The sequence below is a fragment of the Poecilia latipinna genome, unplaced genomic scaffold, assembly GCF_001443285.1.
Source record: "Poecilia latipinna isolate Pla-1442-1.1 unplaced genomic scaffold, P_latipinna-1.0 Scaffold1087, whole genome shotgun sequence".
Classification (NCBI taxonomy): Eukaryota; Metazoa; Chordata; class Actinopteri; order Cyprinodontiformes; family Poeciliidae; genus Poecilia; species Poecilia latipinna.
In genome coordinates this window covers 99,945-126,752 of record NW_015113703.1, presented here as the reverse complement: position 1 = coordinate 126,752, position 26,808 = coordinate 99,945, and the positions used below count along the sequence as shown (strand labels likewise).

The window sequence follows — 26,808 nt, the reverse complement described above, 5'->3', positions numbered from 1 at the left end:
TAATGAGAGAAGGGGAAAGACATGCAGCAAAGGTCGCCAAGGCCGGGAATCGAACCTGCCACAGATGCATCGAGGACTAAGGCCTCCATATGTGGATTTTTGATTGATTTTTAGAACATTCCCCTGATACAGAGTCAAAGTACGTCTCTGGCCCGTCTTTCCATTTTCTTATTGGTGCTGATTTTGCTTTTCTAAACAAGTTTGAACATAAGACTCAGCAGTCCCGCAGAAAATAACGAACTTACGACTGTTTTCTTAAGAACAGGCACGTCGTGCGAATCATTTCTCTTTTAACCCTTCGCCCTCTGTGTTTGTTCCATCCCGTCAGCGTACGGGAAGGTGTTCCTGGTGAGGAAGGTGAGCGGCCACGATGCTGGGAAGCTCTACGCCATGAAGGTGTTGAAGAAGGCCACCATCGTCCAGAAAGCGAAGACGGCCGAACACACTCGGACGGAGCGGCAGGTGCTGGAGCACATCCGCCAGTCTCCGTACCTCATAACGCTTCACTACGCCTTCCAGACCGACACCAAGCTGCACCTCATTCTCGGTGAGGACACGTAAAGAGCAAACTGCCTTTTAAAGTTCTTTTTAATTTCTCTTTAAAAAAAACAAAACAAAAACTTTTTTTTTTTTTTAAATCTTTCATCGCAGATTATGTAAACGGTGGCGAACTTTTCACGCACTTGGTGCAGAGGGTGCGGTTTAAGGAACAAGAAGTAGCGCTGTACAGCGGGGAAATCGTCTTGGCACTAGAACATCTGCATAAGGTGCGTTGTGTTTTGAATCTGAAGAGAATCGTCGTGGTGTCTGTGTAACTTCTGCTTCGTCGCCTCGCCGCAGCTTGGAATCGTCTATCGAGACCTAAAACTGGAGAATATTCTACTGGACTCAAACGGTCACATAGTTCTGACAGATTTCGGCCTGAGTAAAGAATTTGATCAGGTAAAATTCATTTCCACACTGTGTTTGTCCTTTAAACAGCCTAATTTCATATTCACAGCAGAAAGTGAAACTAGGCATTTGTTCCTGTTGGGTTTTAGCAAACAATACTTCACTCTTCATACCCAAAGCCCACCATCTTCTTGAACTAGTTTATTTTATTTTATTTTATTTGGACTTTGAATTTAGGTCAAATCTTCAACAAAATATAATGGCCAAAATAAAGTCAAAATGTTACAAGAATAAAGTCTTATCATGATAAAATCCAAATAATAAGAGAATGAAGCCTTAATATGACCAGAATCAAGTTGTAATATTGGGAGAATAAAGTAGTGATTTTATGAGCGCTCCATCACACAAAAAAATAATAATTACCCAAGCTTTTATCTTAATAAAACAGCTTTTTTTTTCTCGTAATTTTAACACGTTCTCCTGGTGAAGTTCCATATTTGTCCTGCTAATATTACGACTATATTCTCGTAATTAAACAAAAAGTATTGTAGCCTCACCCTAATGCTCTGTTGTAAGGATGAATAAAATATGAGACACTTTTTGAAAATGTTATTTCTAACAGAAAAAAAGTGGGGGAAAAAGTTTAAAGATTAAAATCAGAAATTGGATCTGGTATGAAAAGAATCTTAGATTATATTCCTAAACCGATAACAACCCATTTTCAGTTTTCTGCTGAAAACGGACAGATTTTATTCAAAGTCCTGTTATTTCACGTGATCTCACATCCTTCGCAGGGGAAACGAGCCCACAGCATCACACATCCTTCACTTTACCTGCCAGTACATAAGAGGCCCTTTTCCAGAAACGTATCTCTTCAATGTTTTTCTTTGCGAGATACGCCCGGAAAGTCTTTATCCAGAAAAACTTGTTTCTTGGCATTATTCCTACAGCTTTAAGCAAACTCCACGCTACACACACTCACACACGCACGCACGCACGCACGCACGCACGCACGCACGCACGCACGCACGCACGCACGCACGCACGCACGCACACAGGACAGCAACAGCTCGCTTCCTGGCATTCCTCTCAAACAGCCACAGACGTCTGAGGAGCAACGCTCTCTGATACGCTGCAGAAAATATCCCTCCATCATTTTTTAATGAACACTCTGGCAGCGTCTGGCCGTCTGCAGCTTCCAGCGGCGCTAGCCAGCCATCCAATCTGGACATGTTGCGTTCAGAGTCCCCGGTGGTTCCGATAAAACTTTCTAGAGGTGAAGTCTAGTGACTGAAGACCGTCTCTGCACACTTTTTGTGTTTATGGGAGTTTTTAACAGCGTTTCTTCCTGACTCCTCTCCCAGCGTTGTTTGTCGCAGCTTCACTTTTTTTAGGCTTCTTGATTGTTGCTCTTTCTGTGGATTTAGGCAAGTTTATGCAAGTAGCTCTTTCCTTGTGGCCATTTCATGAGTTGCGAAGATCGACATACATTTAACCATTTAAGTGCCAGCTTAACTGATTTGATTAAATGTGTTTTTCCGCTATTCGTTGCAATAAATTCTTGAAACGTAATTAATTTGAGTAAAATAAATAGTCTTAGATTGGTCAGCAATTACTATTTATCTATTTATTCCCTTTTAAAAATACTTGGATTTACATTTAAAGGGTTCAAACTGTTTGTTTACCTCCAGTGTTATGTTTGAAACATTTATCAAAAAAGAAGAAGAAAACTGTGTCGATGCCTAAAACGTCAAAATATGACTATTTTCATGAAAACTAAATGCAAACATTATAGCATAAATGGTTCTATACTCAAATGGAGACAAAATTTTACCTTTCATTGCAAGTCTGTTGGGAAAGTTTGGCGACGAAGATGTTAAACGTGAGTAACGGGCAAACCATAAAAGAACCCCTAACACAATTCAGTCGGTGTTGTTGCTGATATTATTGTTTCAAATCCCGATGGTACGCTTTTAAATATGTATCCTGCTACTCTCCTTTTTTGTCATGTTTTAAAAAGAAGTAATGAAAATGTTGCTTCAGTTACATGCATTTAAAGGACAGAAATACCAAAATATGTGGTTAAATACGTGGAACTTTTCAAAACATTGATGGATCAAATTTGACAAGCAAAATAATTTCTGATGTTTATGCCCCAAACTGTTAAATAGCCGAAATCATCACCAAATATGAAAAAATAAATAAAATTAAAATATATATTAAAAAATCACCATGGGAGGCTTACAGTGAGTGTTAATGAATAAATTACTCCAATTAAAGGTTATTTTTTTCCCAGCTTCTGAAATTATGCTAGTGCCATAAAAAATAAACTTATTTCAATACATTCCACACGTCTTTAAAAGGAGTGCCAGTAATTGTACGGGGTGCTGCGAAGCCTCAGGACATTTTTATCCGTCTACACTGACGCTCTGAAAGGATAAAATTGCAATTTGTAGTGAGCAGTTCCGGTTTTTACTTGGAACACATTCATTTGAAATAATCCATTAGTTATGTATTTTTAATTTTAAAAGAAAAAAAAAATAAAAAAAAATATATATATATATATTTTTTTTTTTTACGTGTGAGCTTTTTTCACTCGTTTCAGCTGGACACCTCTGAGTAAAGACGGCGCTAAAGTTAATTCGCCTCTGTGCGCCATCATGAATTTAGTAACGTTTGATGAAAACGCCTGACGACACCCTCGACGGTGATGTTGCTAGGCACTTGTCGTTCAAATCCGTCAAAAAAAGCCTCTTCAGTTCTAAAAGAAGAACTGAAGACGCCCGCGTGGCTGAGCCTCTCCACAGACGACACATCAAAAACATCTGTGTGAAGAGACAAGTTGAATTTTTTTCTTTTTTTTTTTTTTTTTTAAAGACTCATAAACTTCTATTCTGACTAGCATTGTTGATGCTTCAACAAAGATGTCAAAGACTGCTTGCTTTTAAAATGTGTTCTTTGGTGGATTGATTGTTTTGTTTGTTTCAGGTTGAGAGGGCTTTCTCCGTTTGTGGCACAGTTGAATACATGGCTCCAGAAATAGTCGAAGGAGGAGATTCCGGACATGACAAGGTGAATTTGTGGCTTTAAAAGAAAAAAAAAAAGTGACTGCCTTTTAGTGCAATGAATTTCCCTTTTTAACTAAAAAGCCTTGGGTTTGGGCTCTGATGCGTTCCAGGCGGTGGACTGGTGGAGCCTCGGCGTGCTCATGTACGAGCTCCTGACGGGCGGCTCGCCCTTCACCGTCGACGGAGATGAGAATTCCCACTCGGACATCGCCAAGTACGGATTCGCCTATGCGGAGCGTCAGGTTTTGTTGTCGACATTCTGCACTGCTGACGATGTTGGTGTTGGATGTTGCAGGAGGATTTGCAAAAAGGATCCTCCTTTCCCCAAAGACATGGGACCGCTGGCCAAAGACCTGATCCAACGACTCCTTGTGAAAGATCCAAAGAAAAGATTAGGATCCGGTCCCAATGGAGCAGAGAACGTGAAGAAACATCCGTTTTATCAGGTGGAGATTATGGAGTGTTTTACGTCACTTTACATTTCATTGCAAAATTTTGATTTATTTTTTTTTACATTTTGTGACACATGGCTATAAACCTTAGTGCATTTTATTTAATATACCAAAAATTGTGATGGTTGCGAAGGGAATGCAGAAAGAAACTGGTCAGAGTTGATGGGAGGGTCAGAGAAGGCAACTACAGTGGAAACCTTTTTTTTTTTTTTTTTTTTTTTTCAAATGGCCTAGTAAAAGCCCAGACCTCATCATTCAGTCTGGTAGAAACATAATCCCAGAGTTTCTGCTGTAACTGCAGTGAAAACTGGTTGAAAAGCATCACACACCGATCTGATATTAATATCTGTATCGGACCGGATACTGAAAGAAATTCTAGATTGGGTATCGCCTGATCCACATTGGTGGATCTATTCAGTGTAGTTCTATGCTTTGTGCTCATGCTTTACTATTTATTTTACATCATATTTACAATTCTTAATTGCACTTTCTGACCATTTGCTGCAGTTTATTTTTACATGTTTGAGCATGTGTCTTTATTATTTATTTTACATCGGCTGTTGTTCTGACTGAACAAAGTTATGTTATTTTTACACGATTGACCAAACTTGTGAAGCTATTGGTGTATTTAAGTTTACATTTATGAAAGTGTTTAAAAAAAACCCAAAACGAACAACAACACTTTAAGTCAATTCAGTGCTGGTTTTCTGTATCGGATCGGAACTGGCTGATACAGAACCTCAGATATCGGTATCGGCAACGGAAGGGAAAACAGTGGATTGGTGCCAAACTTTTGCGATTAAAGAAAAAATGTATATACATATTTAGTTTCGCTAGTTTTTATTTGTTCTTAAATAAATCCCTATACAATACATCACAGTTTGTGATTGTAACTTGACAAAATGTGAAAGAGCATAAATACTTTAGCCAGTTAATGTATTGTGATGAGGTTTGCTAAAGGCTAGGAATGGTGTTTCATTTCATTTTTTCTTTTCTTTTTTTTTTTTTTTAGAAAATCAACTGGGAGGACTTGGCAGCGAAGAAGGTACCTGCGCCGTTCAAGCCGGTGATTCGGGACGAGCTGGATGTCAGTAATTTTGCTGAGGAGTTCACAGAAATGGACCCCACTTACTCCCCTGCAGCGCTGCCTCAGAACTGTGACCGCATTTTCCAGGTGGGTGAACAGGAGGGGATGTAAACAACCAGACTCCGTGTTTTCAGCACTCTTTCTTTTTCCTTTTTTCTTTCTTTTCTTTTCCCTGCTGTTTCCTTAAATAGATACTCCTTTGAGTTGTTGCACAGTGTAACATTCAATTCTGCATGCCCTGTTTGCCTGGGCTTTGAGGCTGCAGGCGTTGTAAAGCGTTAACTCGGACGGTAAAAAAAAAAAAAGAACGACAAAAGCATTATCCTTTACTTGCTTTTTTGTCCGCGGCTATATTTGACGTACTTCACGGCAATTGAAATAATCGATTCAAGTTCTGAATGTCCTCAAAAGGTTGCTGTAAGTCAACATGAGTCTGTCTGTGTGCATTGGTATTCAAATTGACTAAAGGGTCTTTTATTGGAGTAATTGCTGCCATATGCAGCTCTCATTGAAGTAACAGATGTGAATGACTATTTTTGATGTAGCTTTGAACCATAATATGGCCCACAACTCCATGCCAGCTGATAGCTGTCTGATGTATTGCATGAAATTTCAACTCTGATTGCCTTCTGGATCCTTGAGCTCGGCAGATCAATAGATCCATTAACGGGCTTCTCTCATGAAATAAAAGGTTACGCTTCGAGAGCATCACCACGTCTATCTCGGTTACGCCTTCAGTCTTTGATTGCCAACTTCATCTTGGCTTTTTCCCCCTCTCAGCTGCCGTTCGCACACTCCCGAAATTTTGCAGTCTTTATAATTTGCAAGCCTAGCAATCTCTGAGATAACGACAGCAATCCCAGCTTAAGCCGCGCACTTGCTCCCCCGTGGTGCCTCACAAAACAAAATTAAAATTGCATTAAGAGTGCCAAGATGTAATTTCACGGCAGAGCAATCAAATATTCAAGCCCGGCAATTTAGGGCATCTCATTCATTCGGCATCCATCCTTCCGTCCATCCATCCATTGCTGTCATTGCGTACCACACAGCTGTGTGTGTGTGTGTGTGTGTGTGTCGGTGGGGGGGGGAGGAGGGAGATGAACGCCAGCTCAAAGCTCTGGGCTCCCCACAGCTGGAATTAAGCAGTCACGCAGCACAATGACAGTTTTGACAATAGCTACAGCTGGACGGCGAGCTGTCACTCAGAAACGAGCCAAGAAGCGCAGTTTGGACGGGTTAAAGTCAGGAGGACTTTTACGACGCTTCCCCAGCGAAGGACGCCTCCTCTGCTCTTGCTCCTTGCAGTTTATTCCTCGCTAAATGACTCGGTGAAATGTAAACACAAGCCCGCTCTTCTGTTTCTGCTCGCAGGGATACTCTTTCATGGCCCCCTCCATCCTGTTCAAGAGGAATGTGGTGATGGACGACCCCATCCAGCTGTGCGGCGGCTCCGAGAGGCCGGGCTCCGCCGCCGTGGCCCGCAGCGCCATGATGAAGGTGAGACGAGCAGACTTGGGTCTCTCACCCCCCCACCCCCCCGACCCATAGCAAAAACACACTTAAAACTAGCGCCGGCAGTCGCGGCCGTTAGATTTTCTCTGTTTCTTTGTAACAAGTTCACTTTTTCTTTTTTCTTTTTGTCGAACTTCGCTTGCGTCACTTTGCGATCCGCGTTCAGGCCTGAGCCCGTTTAATACACAATGTTTCTTTTTCTCCCATGAACGCCGGCAATATGTTGCCTTTTGGGAAAGCAGAACCACAACGGTTTTAAGTCTGTACTTTGTTTCAGTCTTTTATCCCAGGGGCATTTCGATATGAGCGATTTAAAAACAAAAAGAAAGAAAGTTGACAAGTAGACCAATTTTTATTTTTATTTTTTTACTTTTTTGGTACTTTTTAAAGGTTTACTTTCACACTTGTAAACGTTTTAGCTCGCGTGGAAGCCTGTTTCTTTTTAGTACCTAGTTCTAACTATACAAGTTAAAGTTTTAAGCCGAACTAAGCTTTGTTCCATGGTTTCTAATAGAAATCTGCTTTTCAAATTGTTAACCTTTGTGTGTAAACGGAGTGCGAGAGAAAAGAATGTTCATGTCTTGAGTAACTTATTCAGAACAAACATATTCTTACTTATTAAACCTTTTTAATTCATTTCAATAAAAAACAAACTTTATTTATCCCAAGGGGGAATTAATTTTTGGCATAAGTCATATCATTCATTGGTCCATAATATAAATAATATATAAGTTCCCAATAATATACGTAGAAACTATTGATGCAACTGCAACCAGTTCAGACGTGTAAATACTTTTGCAAGCTGCTCTATTTTGCAAGCTCTCCATTTATAACTGGAGAGCTTCTTTTTGTCCCTCAAAACATTAGTTTCTGTTTAAGTATTTTCTTTTAAACATACTTGGAGTTCATACATCTGAAGGAGTGAAGAAGCATTTAGTTTTTGATGTTGAACCTGGTTCTTGACTTTGTTTGACGCTGTTTAATCTGGTTTCTGTTTACCTCCTTCCCCATAATCTGTATCTCGGTCTGTGTTTGTAACGTACTGAACCACCGGTCCACCGTTTCTCTTCTGTGCAGGACTCCCCTTTCTACATGAATTATGAGATGGACCTGCAGGACAGCGCTCTGGGAGAGGGCAGCTTCTCCATCTGCCGCCGCTGCACTCACAAAAACACCGGACAACAATACGCAGTCAAGATAGTCAGCAAACGGTACAAGCTTCTTTTTAGAAATGTGTTTTTCCACCTTGGTGCTTCACACTTTGGTGTATTTATAGTTACATCGGATGCATCCAGCCCACCACTGGCTTCTCTAGCAAAAAACAAACAAACAAAAACAAAGAAAACTGGGTATTGGTCAGCCTCCTTTTAAAGAAGGTCTTATGGCAGTATTACATAAGACATCATGTGTGAAACTAATGGAAGAAAGCAGAGCGCCAGGTATGATCTCAAGCAATCCATCTCTTTTCACACAGTTGTTGCTTTTTGGTTCCAATACTCCCACAAACCCTGCTCGCATCTTGGACGCCCGCCGCCGCAGACTCTACGGCTCCTCACTCTCATTCACTGACAAATATCGCTCCAGATATTGGCGCCGCTTTATTAGGGAGGCACACAGCCGAAAAACAAACCTCATCTGGACAATCCGGGATAGAAATCGTGCTTTACTCGTCGAAGCTGTTTTGGCACATTTCTTGACACTTTCAGCGCCTTGAATTTGTCGTTTTTACCACTTTACAGGTGCAAACCTCTGTATCTCACTGGAATTTTTTAGGGGTTTTAATGAGTTTTGATCTGATTGCATAATTTGTGTCACTGTCCTGCTGTAATCTTGAGATTCTTTTGCATCCCCCAGCAGGTTTTCTTCCACCATAGCCTTATAGTTAAATGTTTCTCATGATGAAACCATTCCCAGTTGTCTAAATGATTAAATGGTTTTCTGGAAGTGCTAAAAGTTACAGGTTGATGGAGAATAATTTGTTTTACATTCAGTAGCACAATCATACCATCCATCCTTCCATTGGCTATATTCACTTGCAAGGTCACAGGAGTATTGACCCAACTTGTTCAGTTATACATTTTTTATGAACTGATTCAGTAAAATTTACACCAAAATCCAATATACAAACCACTTGCAAGACACAGAGATCACCTGAGACGTTTTCCTCTTTGTGCTTGTTCGTGTCTGCTCTAGGATGGAGGCGCAGACTCAGAGGGAAATAGCGGCCTTGAAGCTCTGCGACGGCCACCCGAACATTGTGAAGTTGCATGAAATTTACCACGATCAGGTAAGGTTGGATCTGGCAACGTTCGGTCTGCGGAGCCTGTGGGACCCGCAGCCTTATTAAGTCCTAGAACTGGAACAGGACAGATTAATGGGAGCCTGCCGGGAGCCTTTTTCGGTCTCTTTCTGCATCGCTCTCGTGTTGTCCGCTAATATCTCTGTGTGCATGATATTTCAAAGCTGATTTATTTCTGAACCACAGCTGTATAAACAAGCTTTTTTGTTCAGCTGAGTGGAAACAACCTAGTTTCACTTGCGCTGCTAATAGAGTTGCACACTTAACCCAAAGTGAGTGCGCATACGCTTTGACGTGGCTTACCTCGGTTATTTGGGAAGGTGTTTCCAAGCGTCTGACTGCACACAGGTTCATTAGCCAAAGTCCTTCATGCCCAGGAGCACCACTTTAGTCCTGATGAGCTCAGCGGGGTTATTACTGTACCTCGCAGGCCTGTGACCCAGATCAAAGCGGCGCTGCCTCGCTCCTGCTTTTGTTCCTCAGATCCAGCGCTAATGAGAAACTGTACCCTGCTGCCCAAACGCTTTATTCTCCTCCATCTTTATTAGAGCCCTTTCACTTTTACTCAATACTATTATGATTTGATCTCACCGTCATGAGATCGGGGACGGGCTGCGGCTGATCCATGTTTCGCTCATCTGTTTGACATCCAGGTGAAGTTGTAACAGTTAATTAAATTTGTGCTGTTAAATGTATTTTTTATCAGCTTTATTTGGCTTGGGGATAGTTTTAATAGAGTGTGGCAAACATATAAACAGACCAGCATCAGCCCAAATATGGGAATGTTTGCTAGCCTCACTGTAGGTGTGTTTATTCTGAAATGCACCAATAAGAAAGTCATTTTCTAAGCCGCTGGTTTTTTTTTGTTGCCAAGCTTTGACCTGACAATAGCAACTTCAGCCAGATTCTACTGTGTTTTTAAGATTTATAATATAAGGGAATGTGAGCACTCCATTCAGGAAACACAGTAGTCCTCTCCCTCTTTGGAGAATGTGGACCGCTTCTTTTATTATATATATTTTTTTCATTATGTAAGGGATCATCTGGGAATAATATCTCAATGGTTTACGAGTGCCTCCAAGGGGTCAGTTGATAATTGGGCGAAATAATCAGGAACTAGGTCATGCTGTCAGGTTCACTTTCAAGCATTTTGCATGCTGAGGTGAACAATGTCAATCTAAAGCAGCCCAGCTCAACTTGTTTCTGCATTGTCAAATGTGTAGGAAAGTAATTTAGCAACGACATTATATCTCCTTATGACGATAAAATATGCAATTGTAAAATGTTTCCACATTCAACACGCTTCAAGAATGTATGGTTGAAGGCTCATAACAATAAAACAGAGCAACTTTGTTTTAATGTTTAATGTACAGCTTTGAAGTTGAAAGTCTCGCTCTCTCTCGCCGTCTGGCAGCCTTAATGAACCTCTGACAAGACTTGGTTTGTCATACATGATGCAGTTTCCTTTTAAATAGCTTCTTTTGTCTTTTGTGGTTCTCCTGACCTCCTTTTTAAACAACTTGGTGACATTGAGAACAACTACCTTTGCTCAGTCACAGCGTCCACGCTGTTGTGTCATGAGCTAGCTTGTTCCGGTAGCGCTTCCCGATGGTGCATTCTTTGAGCGTGTTTTTGACTTTCCGAGGCCGATTAAAGTGAAAAATCTCTGAAACTAATGTGTTGGTTTTTTTTTTTTTTTTTTGGTCTAGCTCCACACATTCCTGGTTCTGGAACTGCTCGGTGGAGGAGAGCTGCTGGAGAGAATCCGGAGGAAGCAGCACTTCAGTGAAACAGAGGCCAGCCGCATCATGCGCAAACTGGTGTCTGCTGTCAGTCACATGCATGACGTAGGAGTGGTGCACAGGGACCTGAAGCCAGAGGTACCACACATAACTCAAAAGAGCTACATTTTTATTTTTTTCCATGTGTATCTTTTGCGGTAAATGCAGCCTGGCTGGATCATATGCTTTGAAGGGAGAATTACTGTGTTTTTCTGAACTGCATATGATGTGGCTTGTTGTCACTCTGACTCTGCAATCTTCTTCAAAACAAGAGTAAAATTGTTTGACCCTAACACGGGTCAGAAGGACCCCGGCCAGTCTCGATGTACAATTTAGCAGGCTCTTGACTGAACCGAGCAGAAGGAGAGAGAGAGAGAGAAGAAAAAAACAGAAAATGATTGCTGTCCGTGTCTCGAATTGCTTCGTAGAACCTGCTCTTCACAGACGAGAGTGAGAACTCTGAGATAAAAATCATAGACTTTGGCTTTGCGCGTCTGAAACCACCAGACAATCAGCTGCTGAAGACTCCCTGCTTCACCCTGCAGTATGCTGCCCCAGAGATCCTCAAATATAACGGCTATGATGAGTCCTGCGACCTGTGGAGTCTGGGGGTCATTCTGGTGAGTGTGCGACACATAATACTGGTAATTGGAATAATGAAGTGTAATTCAATATGCAACATGCTGTTGTTATCCCTGTCTACTTTTTTTAGTAGTCATAAAATCACATATTTTACTAAATTGTGTAAAACATCAAGAGGTAAAATGCATAATGTTTCTGGCTCAAATAAAAATAGGACAGAGTTATAAAGTCAAACCACTGTGAATTAAACACATTTTTGTTTAGTTTGGTTAGGTTCCCAGTTACTCCGTGTCATCTTTTTGTACTTTCAAATTGCCTAAAAGTTTAGTAATAACAGGGTGTTCACAGGTCCTTCAGAAGTCTTACATTCTGGTATTTAAAATTAAGGCTTTAAAATGTCTTAATTATTTAAAAAAAAAAAAGTAAGTCTGTCTTAAATACATTAGTCAGGTTTTAAATTTTGTCTTGGCAGAACTAATTTTCTTTTCTATCGGGCAAAAAGTTGAGTCACAGGAAGACATCATTGCGTTCTGTGACTCATTACTAACATACCCTTGCTAGCTAGCTAGCTTTTTTTGCATCTATAATGGGTAAGTGCAAATTTATCGCAAGTTGGCTGGACAAAGTTCGTACATTTCTTTGGAGATATGAGTCTTAAATTCCATTCGTAATGGTCTTAAAAAGGTCTTGAAACGTCCAAAATTGGAGTTGGTGAAACCTGCAGAGACTCTGAATAGCCGCGCTACTTGTACTAATCACATATGAGATGCGGAAGATGACTTCCACATAATGTAGCAGTAAAGGCGTGTTGCTCGTAATATATAAAAAAAATGAATGGCTGCAGGTAGGCACAAACATTTTATTATTTTTAAACATTAACTAAAGAGAAATCTCGATTGGCCAAAGATGGAGATCAGTTTAAAAAAAAAAAAAAAAAACTTAAATCAGCCACAAAATTCTGGTTTGTGTTAGAGAACCATACAACATTTTTCACTAGCTTTTAGGGAACATCCTTTGTAATGACTCCATTATATAAATTCATAATACTCACTATTTAAATCCGCAGATCCTCTTTAAAGTTTTTCTCTGAGGTTAATCTATCCTAATCTTAAGCTTTGTACTCAGCCGATTTATTTGTCTTGTACAGTTTTTAGATTTCAAAAAGATGAATGCTGGGTATCGTGCATAATTTCCACCTAAGCTCCTGGTGTCCTGTGGTAACCGGACTCGATTTAATCTGAACAGAAAATGACCAAATCAGCTCTTCCAAAAAAATGCCATCCTTATCTGGTCCTTTTTTAAAAACATTTCTGGATGAAGGAGGAAATAGAAAAGGAGACTTTGTGTGTGGACAAAGAGAGAGGCACAGATAGCAGAGAGAAAATTCTGCTTCTGTTCTGGCCAGTCATCCATTCAGAGCAACGGCTTTTATATTTATGCGCCGCTTTGCTGTTCTCCCTGCGGGGGCGTGGGAGGGGGGATACATCGCAGTCTGCTTTATGAAGCTTTGATAAAAACGGGTTCTGACATGCTGTGTGCACAATGCCCTGCAAGCCAAGCGAGCTGAGACGGTAGCCAAAAGTGCTCTTCCCCCGCTGCTGTCCTTTTTAATGAGAAATCTGAGGGCAGACATAAGCGGGCGAAGGTGAGAGCATCCTGTTTGCTCAACCGAGCACAGGACACTCTACTTTTTAGTGCCGCCGCAGCCACGGTCAACAACCTCCAGCATAACAATGAAAAAATGCGGACGGTCGTGATCGGTCGAGAGCACTTTTAAAGCGTGCCATATAAGCGCCGGCGCCTCGTTCCTTTCCCGGTTCCATCCCAGGGCGCCGCGCCGTAAAGTAAAAACAAACATTTAACGGTTTGCGCGCCACACTCGGAGGACGTGTTAAGCATTAGAGCATATAGTACCGGTGATTAGGTCTGTGCCCCTGATGGATGCTGGTTTTCCTCTGGTTTCAGTACACCATGCTGTCTGGACAGGTGCCTTTTCAGTGTCAGGAGAAGAGCCTGACACACACCAGCGCTGAGGAGATCATGCACAAAATCAAGCAGGGGGATTTCTCTTTTGGAGGCGAGGCCTGGAGAAATGTGTCCCAGCAGGCTAAGGACCTCATACAAGGTGAGGCTGTAACCTCTCACTATGTGTTCTGCTACAATATTAAAAATACATAGTTAGATACAAAAATAAAGCATCTTATTTTGTGTTAAACCTACACATATCAGTGTATTAAAGTAGTTGATTTGGAGGTAATTTGGTCTAAGACACTCTTCAATACAAATGTTGGTTTTCAACCACATGTATTCATATTCGACTGTGTATTATTCTATTAGTTTTCTGATGTTTTATTCTTATAATTGAGTAATTTCTAGCATGTTTTGGTCTAACCCGATCCTAATTGGTGGAGGACTATTTGGCCAACATTTCCAACCTTCTCTAAACCTCAGCAAAGGAACGCAGCGAATGACAGTCGGACCAGGGACTGGGGTTGTCCCGTCAGACCGTCAGTTCCCGAAACCACACAACAACATAAAACTTGTGAAAGTGCGTGCGGGGTCAGTGCGACCCTGCCGGACTGCGCACAGAGTGAAAAACACTTGTGACTCTTAAGAGGTTGAAAAACCTGGTTTTTCCAAGACTCTCAGTTCATACTGAATTCAATAAAATCGCAGCAGAGAGAAGTAGCTTCGTAATCCATTTCTACATAAACATGGTTGTTGTGGAGTTTTTCCATCTCCACAACAACCATGTCTTTAGAAGCTTCACACTTTTTCCGTTATCCAGATGATTGATGGAACGGTGCTCTGTGAGGTGTTCAAAACTTGGAATATTACTTTTGAAACCCGCTTTAAGTGTCCCTACATTGTAATTCCTGACCCGTCTGCTCTGTTCCCTGTTTGTTCACGAATGTTCTAACAAACCTGAGACCTTCATAGAACCTGCATTTATGTGGGCTCTGTCTGATTGGTGAATTTTGAACAAAGATGATTACCCTTGATTTTATGTCGGGGTATCGGAGTAAATACCACACATCTGGAAAGCATTCGCAGCGCTTCACTTTTTCCTCATTCTGTTATGGCACAGCGCCATCCCAAATTGTATACAGCTAATTTCTTTCCTCAAGATTCTACACAAAACACTCCATCATGACGATGTGGAAAATAGCTTTGAGAGTTTTCGCTAATTTATTTCAAACAGAAAACCAAGATATCACATTTATGTAAGAATGTAGAATTTTGCGGAAAAGAGAATAATTTAATACTATCTGGAATAGGGTTGCAACGCAAGAAAATGTGGAAAAAGTACTGCAAATGCGTTCCATATGCACTGTACAATCGCATAATTTACATTAAAACTACGCATCACTTCCTTTCGCTTCACTATTATGCACCACTTTGTGTTGGTCGATGACATTACACCCTGCGAAACGCTCAAATGTTCTCATGTGAAGCAAACTGGTTCAAAGGGCACGAAAACCTTTTCTAAGCTGGGATGTAAACATGTCGGTAGCATTGTAGATAAGACGCACAGATTTGAACTAAGATATAAAATTGCTGTCAAAACAGGAAGTTTGTCCTCAACTGAACTTCAGTGGAGCATTCATCATGTACTGAATTATACGGTATATTAAACTGGTTTTATGAGTAACTTGTATCAACTCGCCACAAGCGTCTCAGTAATGAACCATTTTCTTTCTCTGTCATAATTGTTATGTAACAATGTTGATTTTTTTTTTTGTGTGTGTGTCTACAATTACCCACTTAACTTAATTAATGTTACGTTTCCCTTCTTTTCTTTTTTTTAACTTGAGCACCTGACCCTTCGTTACATCTTTACTGACTACAAGGCTAGAAAACCTGTTGCTTAGAGCCACTTCTTCTTCCTGGAACTGCCTGTTACTGTCTGTGGGTTGCATCTGATAGATATCATAATGGCTCTTTATCAAACTGTAGGTGACCCAGTTGCATAATTTAGATCACCATTTTTAAATAACTGAATCATTATTCAGAAATTTTACGTACGGTGTAGGGCTGAAACGAAATGATTGTCAACTGATTTAATAGTCGATTAATCGTTAACGGACTCTAAAACAGGGTATTTGCTGAAAGAATGATGTACTCAAAGCAGTAATTAGGTCAAAACCTTAACAAAAAAAGTGTCTAAGATAAAATAAAAAACATTTGCCTGTAAATCTATTGTATGCAGAACTCCTCAAGTGGCATTATTAGCTTCACCCAGTTCAAATTTTGTAAATAAGTTCTGTTTAGCACCTTTTACTATCTAATTATTCACCAGTAACCTAAAAACAATCAACAGATCAACTCTAGTATGTATAAACGAAGGCAGAAAGCGCTGAGCTGTTTTACTGTCGATGCGTTCTTTGCTACAAATGATCAAGCGTTCATTAAAAGGAATTCTAATATTGCATTTTAGGCAATATTAGATTCCTATGTTTATTTTCCGAGTTGAATTATTTTTTATTTGCGTCTTTTAACGTATTTCGAAAATTGTATAATTTGCAAAATGTGACCGTTTTCAAAAATCTGATTAATCAATTAATTATCAGGATAAATGATCGATTAATCGATCACTAAAATAGTCATTAGCTGCAGTTCTACTGTGGTGGTTTAAAGCTCTTCCCTGTTTGAACTGAATCAGAAATGCAGACCATTCCCAACAGATGGTGACCTGGATATGTGAAATGTCGCTCTGCCCCAGTCCATTTCCTGTCATATTTTTCAAAAAATAATTATTGTTTCCCATACTTTTGTTCTTTCAAATTCCAACCTGTTTGAGAGCAAAATCCTCATTAAGAACATTTTTAACGTGATAATCAAGCACTGGAGAAATTTCAGAGCAATTTTACACACAATCATCATCCCTGCTATCGCCCCCTGCTGGCTATTAGCCAACAGGAACATTGCGAGCTCTCTGCGTTGGCTTAAGCACCTGCTCGGGGGAAGAGAATCACTTCCTTTGTGGGACTCACACATGACTCACCTTCCTCGCTCGTGTGTTAAGTGAATTATCTGAGTCTCTTTCCCCCCCCACCCCCTGCAGAGCTGCTGACGGTGGACCCAGACAAGAGGATTAAGATGTGCGGCCTCCGTTACAACGCCTGGCTCCAGGACGACAGCCAGCTGTCCTCCAACCCACTCATGACCCCCGACATTCTCGGCTCCTCGACTGCCTCCGTCCACACCTGCGTCAAAGCGACCTTTAACGTAAGAGCGCCGCGAAAGAACGCTGTTGTTAGGAAGTAGGTGAGAATGTTCTTTCTATTCTAGTAGCGCTCTCCTTCTGGGAGCCCGCCGCCAAATCCAGCGAACCTCGTTTAAAGAAGTCGCGGAGACGCTGAAGAGTCATCGTTTGATGTCGTTGCAGCTGCATGTCGTTTGGGTTGTGCGTCCGCTGGTCTCAGTTGGATTTAAATCTGGATCTTGACTGAACCATTTTAGCACAAGATTATCCTCTTAGCTAAACCATTTCTCTTCATTGTTGAGGGATTTTTCTTTTCTTCCCTGTTTGTTCTGAGGAAAAGCATTCCCACAGCATGATTCTCCCACCACCACATTCAATAGAGAGGGATGGTTTGTTTGTTTTCTGCCACACTAGGCAGATTACAAGGGAGTTGCTGTTGCTAAAAACAAGCCTGTCGCTATAAGCAGTTGAAGGGCTATTTTGTTCACAGAGACGTTATAATCCACTTTTTAATGGTTTTGGTTGTGTGTGGTTTTTGTTTCTGTTTTATTTATTGTTTTTGGTTGTTGTGTTTTATTTTGGATATTTGAAATATTGTCTAGTATTCTTTACAAAATGGAAGTTTACTGGTCCTTGAGAGAGGGCGAACTTGCAATATCATGGTAAGTTACTTGAAAACGGTCTGAAAACAATATTACCGCAAAAATTACTGGGACAATTTGTCACCCTGCAGTATTTGTTGTGGCGACAGGCCTAATTAAAAACACAGCTCTGTATTTAGCAAACGCAACAGAAACGTTGGACCAAATACCGAAATAAACATTTGACCGACATCGTCGTCTTCCCTCCTGTTTCATCTCAGGCTTTCAACAAATGCAAACGGGAAGGTTTCCGCCTACAGACGGTGGACAAGGCGCCGCTGGCCAAGAGGAGGAAAATGAAGAAGACGAGCACCAGCACGGAGACGCGCAGCAGTTCCAGCGAGAGCACCCACTCCTCCTCCTCCTCCTCACAGTCTCAAGAGAAGACGCTAACGGAGGGCGAGCCCAACCCGCCGCCTTCCAACAGCCCCGCCGTCAAAACGCCGGGCACCGAAGAGACGGACTGCAGAGACCAGAACGCACTTTCGGCCTTTCGCTTCTCGGAAGGACAGTGAGGCGGCAGGCGACGCATCCGGATGCAGTTTTTGCTTCGACGGACCGTGGAGTCGACTCGGTCGCCGCCTCCAGCTCCATTGCATGGACGTCTGCATGTCACCAGAACCGAGCATGCAGCAGGAGCAGCAGCTTGCACCGTAATATCAATCAATCAATCAATCAATCAATCAATCAATCAATCAATCAATCAATCAACCAACCAATCAATCAATCACCATTAGCAATAGCCTCTCTTCTCTTTTCTTTTTCTCTGACTTTCACACTTCCTCTGTTATCAATCAGGGTCTGGACCAGGCAGAAGTTGTCTTTGTTGTCTTAAGGGCTGCCCCACCGTCCCGGTCCAGGAAGATGGAAGGGAGAGACGTCTTTACTGTCCTTATTAAAAAAACGAAACAAACAAAAATAACCCCAAAACAACGTCGGTCCTCTCCTCGTACTTCGTATCTGTCCGTGTCTAGGCGTCTTTTTTTTTTTTTTTTTTTAAAGGGAAACCTGTAGTATTTAAACTGCGGACGCTTTGTAAGGGAGGAGAAGACGCCAAACCAAACCTCGGGTGAAATCGCGTCCGAGAGGCGGAGCTTTTATTTATATGTGAATTTTAGACTGTAATCTATTTATCATAAGCTATATTGTTAACTTATTAATGGTTCCAAATGAGCCTGAATAGAAATAATAGATACATGCGAGTGTTCAAAAAAAAAAAAAGGAAAAAAAAAGAAGAATAAACAGATATTTTTGTGTAAGTGCGGTTCCTTATCCGCAGAAAACACGGTGGGTTTTGTAGACATGACTGCAGTGGCTGGTTATTAACAGTCATGTAGACTTTAGTGTCATGGACGCAAAGAAAAAAAACAAACAACAAAACAGCCGACGGTGTTGATGATTGTTAAATTAAAAAAAATGTATGCATAAAAGATTAAAGAAGAAAACATGTGAGCATTTCAGCCCACTGTGTTTTGTAGTTTCTGCCCAAAACGAAGCGTTTCTTGTGACCCTGAGAGCAGAGCCGAGTTTGGATGTGGAACTACTTTAAAACTTAAAATGGCCGCTTCTCTAGCACGGTCCAATCCTCCGGGTCGGCAGCGGTTAGCGCGGCGTTTAGCGCAGCGGTGGGTTTTCCTTGGGTCGTGCTGCGTCCAAAAAAAGAAAAAAAAAAAGAAAAGAAAAAGTGAAAAATTTTAATTGCGTCCTTCCCACTACAGTCAATTAGATCTTTGGGAGAATTCAGATCCGCTCGATGTGTGATGAAGTAGAGCTTTCTCTGATTGACGATTGAAAATGGCCGATTTCAAGTGGTCTCCCGTTCAGAAATAACGAAATGCAATTACTTTGTAACAGGAAGGTGGTTTTCGTTGTGTGTGTGTGTGTGTGGTGTGTGTGTGTGTGTGTGTGTGTGTGTGTGTCAAAATTGCAGCCGAATCAAGTAATGTCCGGTTTCCAGCTACGAGTGCAGAGGTGGGGATATTTTAGGAGCCTGCAGGGCAGCAAACAAAGTCGTGTTGCTTTCTTGGAAGTCTTCAAACTTTTTTTGTTTAACAGCAACAATAAAAAGTATTCACCCATCTTGGATGTTTTTAGTTTGTTTTTTTTAACATTTTTTACTGCTTTGTTAAATCAGTCATAAGCAACAATTTTTTTTTTCAGTTTTTTGACAAAAAAAAAAAAAAAAACTTTAATCTCAAAAGTGAAAACTGATTTCTACAAATTGATAAAAATATGTAACATAAAATCAGTGACTGCGTAAATATTCACACCCTTTCAAGTTGGTCTTTGCAGTTTTCCGCCAATCGTCCTCACAAAACTGTTTGAACTCTTTCGCGGGCTTTTCTAGTCCCGCCACAAGACGGTTTTTTTCTCCTGACTGATGCGTCTTAACAATTTTTTTTTTTCAGATTTGCTTGTAATTTTTAGTCTTCATGCTGTAATGGTAGCCGGGTGTCTTTGTATTGCAATTGCTTCACAAACTCACCTCACTCATGTGATTTCTATTCCTCTAATCACAATCGTACTGGCTGGACCTCTGTTAACTGAAGTCAAGTCACTTTGAACCAAGTGAATATTTATGAAATCACTTGTTTTATGTTAAATACTTTTATTTATTTAATTGTAGAAACAAGTTTTCACTTTGAGGTTAAAGGAGTTGTTTTTTTTGTGTGTGAAAAACAAGTCTAATTTTTTTTTTGCTCATGATTGATTTGCTAAACGATAAGTAGGTAAAAACATCCGAGGGTGTGAATACTTTTTAAAGGCTCTGCATGTCAGACTTGGATTGTTCTTCATCTCTGATGCTGCCCTTGCTCCTCCTACCGTGTGTGAAATAAGGAACCGTGCAGACGTTTGGTTAGTCCTAGGTTTCTAGTGCATGATATAATGTGAACTGAAACATAAACCACTTTTATCCTTTTTTTATATTTATGGCCTTTGAGGCAGATTCCTACTTGATTCAGTGTGAGTTTGTTTACCTGTACATTGAAGAGCCCCGATTCAATGTGGGACTTTCAAGTTTTACTCCTTTGATTCGTTATAAATGTACCAAACCCCGCTCTTTTTTAACGAATGCGCACCGATTGAGCTTTGACCTGCCGACACCAATTTCAGCCGACTACAGTTTCTCTTTATAAGACGTTTTTGTAGCTTTAAGGTTTTCCGTTATTTCAAAACAAGACTAATTGATTTCTGATTTGAAATGCTAATGCTTTTTAGCATCTCATATTAGAGATTAGCACGGCTTCTTGATATTGATATTCCTTTATTTAACCAGGTAAACCCCATTGAGATCCAGATCTCATTTTCAAGGGGGACCTTCTGAGAACGGAGAGCCTCTTGAGATTTCTAGAAGGCTGCCAAACATTTTCAAATCCAACATTTCCATAACAGAAAGAGGTCAAAAGCTAAAAGGTCAGACTTTCTGAAAGTATGGTTTTTAAGAGCTGGAGTGGTGTGTTCACTGCCTTGAAAAAAGGTGGGATGTTCGAGTTTCCATCGGTGAGAGCTGGCAAAGCTAAAAATGGTCTGATTTCAGTCGCTCTGTGCATCTCAACTTTTCTCCCTCTGGCCTAAATATTCTAACGTCCCAGTGTTCTAGTTGGTGTAGTTCGACAGTCGTGTTAGTTGTTATGCCTCTCTTTCTACTACTTACTGAAATACTGTATTTTGTTTATGCACATATATATATATATATATATATATATATATATATATATATATATATATATATATATATATATATGTGTGTGTGTGTGTGTATGGGGGCACAGGAGGTGGGATGTGAAATTGAAATCCTGAGCTTGACTACTGTGTCCAGTCAAACACTCATTCACCATCTTCCATTTTAATGCACTCTGACTCCGAACCAAAGCATTAACTTTTAAGGTAGCCGCCGCTTTAAGCTGCATGGAAACTGTTTCCTTTCATGCAATTATGCAAAGAAGTGCTTCATTTTTTTATGTTCCAAATGTTCAACATTACTATATATATATATATATTTTTTTTTTTTTACAGTTGACTTTGTTTCTTTTTTTTTTCTCAGCACACCCTCATGCCTAAAACTATGCACCTCTTTTCGCCTCTGTGTGGCTTTTGTCCTTTTTTTTTTTTTAAATAAAGAAAACAAATCAAATGGGTTCAAACATAAAAGGGCGTAGCACAATGTACACGTACTGTGCTTTTTTTCCCCCCCCTTCTTTTTTCGTTTTTCATCCGATAGCATCAACCATAAAAGCAGAAGCAGCAGAGTGGGGATCCGTTGCCTTTAAAAAACAAAACAAAAACAACTGGAATCCTTGAAACTAAACACTACAAAGCTCTCGTCTAAGTTAGCTCGCATGAGTTCCCCGTTGCTGCATCATTAAGCCTCTTCTTTTGTTTGGGTGTATTAATAGCTCAAGTGGAGGAAGAGGGAAGAGTGTCCTATATTGTGCTCTCCTCTGGGAGCCGTGCTCTATTAACTGATGCGCCGCGCTGCTGTGTGCTCCAAAGAAAATACCGTACTCCACTCCGCGTCTCTGTGGGACCAAGCTTCACTTTCTTAGCAGGGGAACAGATCAGTGAATCACATTAAAGGGCCGGTTTGGCTCCAGAGTCTCCTGGGGACGACTCTCCCCTCCTGCCCCCCCCCCTCGCTTTGACGAGCGCCATGTTTGCTGTCCTGCTATGGAAAAAAAATGAGAGAGAGAGAGAGGGATGCGTTACTCTGAATTTGCAAGTTTAATGAAATGTCTCCCTCTTCCTCCATTTTGAAGTTGAAACGTCACACCTGGTGGAACTAATCCTTTTTTCTTTCTTTAATTCAAACACTGTTTGTGTTAGCAGAGACAGAGGTTAGCATGTCTTGTTGCTAAAGTGACTCTTTGGAGCGTTGTTTCTGTGCGTGTTGCGTTTATTTTTATTATTATATATTTTTAGCACCGAATGCACGGCTTCTGTTGTACACCGCTGGGGACAAGTCTGCTTTATTTCTTTGAACAGAGCCGATCACGGCGCTGAAGTGCCCAAACCGATTTTGATGTTTTAAAACGACGCGGCCCTTTAATGAAGCGATTCTCCTGCCAGGAGCACTTGAGGAAAGAACTTGAGGAAAGACTGCAGTAGTATTTCTATTTCTGCCTCAGGAAAAAAAAAAAGAAAAGAAAAAAAGAAAAGGGGCTGGGGAGGGATTTCAGAATGGAAAGAGGCTCATCTTGTGTGTGTATTTATTGATATAGTCTATAATAAGGGAACCACTTTAATCAACCTGAGTATGTTACAGCGTATTTGACTGAAATTTATCGAAATATTCTCAATAAATGTCTGTTCATGTGAGCAGCTTTGCTGTTTTTTTTTTGTACTGAAAGTAATGTAATGTTTATACTCGTTTAACTGACAAGGCGGAGTAGTCCAAATATTTTTTGTTTTTGGTGGCTGTCGATGTACATTAGAGGAAAAAAAAAAAGTTTAACAGATCTTATTTTTTCAGACAACGTTGGCTTAAAATGACTCTTTACGTCATAACTCGATGCAAAAGCAGCCATATGGGAAGTGGTTCCTGGATTCTGACCTCCTCCAGGAGATTATTGTGACATGAATTGTATTTATCTGTTTTTGAAGGGGGGAGTTTGTCGTTTTGCATGTGCAGTTTAGAAGAATGCGTGGCGTCGTCACCATTTTTTATTTTATCTGTTTTGTCATATTGCATGTGCTGCCGCTCGATTCCGGTTTCTATTTTTCAGTGTCGATGGGTCAAAACGTACTGTAGCAGCAGATCCCTTTGAAGCTGAGCAATTGTGCGATCACAAAAGAAACAAAACCAAGCTTTAAGGCCAAAAGAAGAAGAAAAGTGCTTTCAGTTATTTATTTTTTTATATGTAAGAAACAACCTTATCCCCCTTTTCAGTCGTTTATCTGTCTGTTCCTGTTCAAGGCTGTTGTTCTGTAATATAAACCTCAATAAGAGTACTTTTACCTGATACAACAATATACTTTGTGCTTATTTGCTTTGTAGAGCACTGTGGAGATCCTCTTTTTTTTTCAGGTCACATTGGTTACTTTAACTGACCGAAGGAGGAAAAAACAAAAACAAAACAAAAACAACTTAATTTTCTTCAATAAAAAGCTTTTTACTGGCTGACCACATCTGCATGTTGAATATGCTTTCACCAGTTCTAAGAAATAAAATAGATTTAAAGGCATGCAAGGTTTGTACAAAGAGAGTGGCCTCTAGGTGGCGGTGTTTGTCAATGAATCTGATGAACAGTTACATATTAACATATGCGCTATCACGTTTTCTGTTTAACATGTCGGAGGTAAATCATTTTAATCCTCTTTAACAGGATTATTTTGATGATGGGTAAATAAATAATGGCTGCTGTGTTCTTTGTAGTAAACGGAAAAGTTTTGTACCCATTTAGTTGTCTAATGAATCTTGTGGAAGAATATATATTTGTGTCTCTGAAGTTGTCACACCTAAAATACAGCTAGTAGATCCATCCACACAATCTTAAAGCATTTAGTAGATGTAGTAGCAAGGATAAATAGTGATAAAAATCATTTTGAACAAGAATATGTAGGTAATGTGTATAGTAAAGATGAATGAAGTCACTCTTAAGTTTTATCCAGTTAAAATATTTTCTCCCGTTCTTTCGAAAAAAAGTTTCTAAAAGTTCACCACTGCTACAAATAAATATGAAAAACTCAAATTATTTTTCTTAAAATGTAATCTGGTCAGCTAAAATCACATAAAACTCACACTTGCATCATTAGTATAATGGGTTTTGTGTGCCTGACCTGCCAGCAGGAGAGGGCGCTCTCTGAGTCTGACCTTTTCCTTAAAGTTGAGAAAAGGCTCCTGTCAAAAAGTCATTGAATGCAACATTTTCTTCAGGAAGGAGAGAACAAAAGACTTTCAGTCTGTGTAATTTTGTCTCACTTTAAGAAAGTAAGTACAGTGCAGTGAAAATGTATTTACTCCTTGAAAGGCGTATTCTGTCCCGCTATTTTTGTCACCTAAATGTTTCACATCATCAAATAAATGTACATGTCAGACAAAAATGAGCTGAGTTAAGGAAAGAAAAAAAGGTTTCTAAATCAACTCGATGTTGGATCACAAATCACCTGCCATAACCGGCTCAGTTCACCAGCCGCACCAAGGCCTGATTACCGTATCTGTATACAAATGCATGCCACACTTTTCAGATTCTCTCTCTCTCTCTCTCTCTCTCTCTCTATATATATATATATATATATATATATATGAGAGCGGGTATATTGTGTTTTCAACTGTATGGATGATTGATATAACCGCAAAATATTTGAAAAACAAAGCCGAGTTATGTATCAGTGGCTTTGAATCCCTCCTCTGTTGGTTTCACCCCACTTGCTGCATATATGCAAGGATACAGATGGTGCACTTAAAGGGCACTTTTCCTCCGGCTAATTTTGCAACATGGATGTTCAGCAGCAGAAGCTCATTACACTGCTTGTGCTCTCTCTCTCTCTCGGTCTCTCTCTGTGCAAGATGTCTTTTCTTTGAAATCTCGTCCCCCCTGCACTAACATGCTATCCATTACTAGACAATGTGTTGTATACTCTGAGTATGTAGATGGGAGATACACTCTGAAAACCCATCACAGAGACTCTAATGAAAGTGATGCATCAAACAAGACGGACAGAGGGGAACGCTTTACCGCTGAGTAGAGAGGATGCACACAGAGGAGATGTGCATCTGGTTGATTTAAACATTCATATGAGTTTGCAAATACGCGAAGGAAGCCACTGATGACAAAACTCTCATTTGAAACGTATGAAAACTGGGGACTCAGAGGGGGGGAATAAGTTGAATCTTTTGACATGGAGAACGATTTAAAGTCTTTTCCCACACAATCACGGGACTCATCAGTCGACTTCAGACTGCAGCGTTTCGCTGTGCTGCGCTCCTCTGTCAGTAAAAGAGTTTTGGATTAACACAAGAGCTTAAAAAAAAAAAAACAGGTTCTGTTGTATATTTTTGATAAACATAAATAAAAATAATGGCAGCTACAAGCGCAGCTGAAAAAAATGAGAAAACTGTGAAAAATGTTTTTCAGAAAGTTAGATAATGAAAAGCCAAATGTGGTGTCTTTGAAAACTATAATACTAAGTGACATCAGTAAAAAGACGACATTTCAAACAGAAATGTTAGGCTTCTAAAAACTTTGCCTATTTATGCTCTCTGAATACTTGGGTCAGTGCTGCTGAGGCGGAAAATTTCTGCATTGCTGACACTGATGGTTCTCCGTAGGTGTAATGGAAACTTCTTGAAGTTCTTCTGCATTGTTCTGTCTGGTCTCTCATCTTCCTTCTCCTCAGCGCAAGTAAGATTCATCCGACTTCAACCTCAGTCCAATCCTTGTGAAGGTCCAGCAACGTACTGACTGGATTTTGATTGGCAATCATTTCAAGGTCGCCCAGTTGTGACCACACTTCTGTTTTTCCCCACTTCCATTCAGCCGTCTACGAATACACTCTGACTTTTTTTTCCCCTTACAATGTTCAAATTTTCCGAGGCAATGAATTTTGCATTTTCAAAACTCAGTAGTTTACTTTCTGTGCAGTGAATCTGTAGAACACATAAGTTTCACTTTCGGAAATGAGTGACAAAAAATATGGAATTTTTTCCTACCTTTTTTTTTTTCTTGCCCTCTGGATCCCGTTTGAGTCAAACTTGGACAGCTCCACATCTCAAAGCATGCTGGGAAAACCGGCGACTCGAGAGGAAATGCACAACTCAGGTGGGAAAATCAGCCAACAGGACAACGGTGAGTGGACGAGCAGCCAGAGCTACGATAGAATAGTTTAGATTAATGCAGCGTGGGGAACGTTTGTGGGGTTTGTAATGATTTTAAATCAGCATAGGTGCTCACATTTTGCACTAAAAAGGAATGAAAAAGTCATTCTGTTACAGGGTCAACCATTCAGCCTGGTTGTGTACATCAGTCATTCATTTGCTGACTCGTTGATGACATTAGGTTCCATGATCGTGCTTTGATGTTCGCAGTGAGTCGGCCGCCGGGGGAGAAATGAAGAAAAGACACTCTTCTGTTTTAAGCATGAAAATTACGATCAACGAACATCAAACTCAATTTCTGACTCTGCTTGCTGATCTACGTCCCTTCAGTCAGTCTCCCCTAATGAAATAAAACCGTTGCTTCTCTGAACAACTGTTTTACTCCCAGGCGTTTCCCCACTCATCCATTAACCCAAATGTGAAGTATTTTAACCCCGAGTGGAATGTTATTACAAATCATTTCCTTTTGCGTCG

The 26,808-nt window shown here is 40.4% G+C and overlaps 1 protein-coding gene and 1 long non-coding RNA gene across 4 annotated transcripts in view; one reads left to right on the top strand and one right to left on the bottom strand.

The window, feature by feature from the left end:
• Positions 1-19,180, top strand: part of rps6ka5 (ribosomal protein S6 kinase, polypeptide 5) — a 29,353-nt gene extending 10,173 nt beyond the window's left edge. The window contains exons 3-17 of one of the 3 annotated variants that reach the window (XM_015052126.1): positions 329-547; positions 652-767; positions 841-942; positions 3,880-3,963; positions 4,070-4,173; positions 4,255-4,405; positions 5,424-5,585; positions 6,870-6,995; positions 8,088-8,221; positions 9,204-9,297; positions 11,019-11,189; positions 11,519-11,710; positions 13,638-13,797; positions 17,741-18,172; positions 18,318-19,180. In XM_015052126.1, coding sequence (XP_014907612.1) covers positions 329-547; positions 652-767; positions 841-942; positions 3,880-3,963; positions 4,070-4,173; positions 4,255-4,405; positions 5,424-5,585; positions 6,870-6,995; positions 8,088-8,221; positions 9,204-9,297; positions 11,019-11,189; positions 11,519-11,710; positions 13,638-13,797; positions 17,741-18,172; positions 18,318-18,418 — 2,348 coding nt within the window. In that variant the 3' untranslated portion in view covers positions 18,419-19,180. Of the gene's footprint in view, positions 1-328; positions 548-651; positions 768-840; positions 943-3,879; positions 3,964-4,069; positions 4,174-4,254; positions 4,406-5,423; positions 5,586-6,869; positions 6,996-8,087; positions 8,222-9,203; positions 9,298-11,018; positions 11,190-11,518; positions 11,711-13,637; positions 13,798-14,106; positions 14,967-16,737; positions 16,902-17,740 lie in introns of those variants that run through there. The other 2 variants (XM_015052124.1, XM_015052125.1) reach the window with 2 other exon arrangements.
• Positions 19,181-19,896: 716 nt separating this feature from the next.
• Positions 19,897-21,210, bottom strand: LOC106959506 (uncharacterized). The gene is made up of 2 exons (XR_001427368.1): positions 20,838-21,210; positions 19,897-20,763 (listed from the first exon to the last, which is right to left on the bottom strand). It is a non-coding gene; the product is annotated as an uncharacterized LOC106959506 (long non-coding RNA).
• Between the last annotated feature and the right edge of the window lie 5,598 nt (positions 21,211-26,808).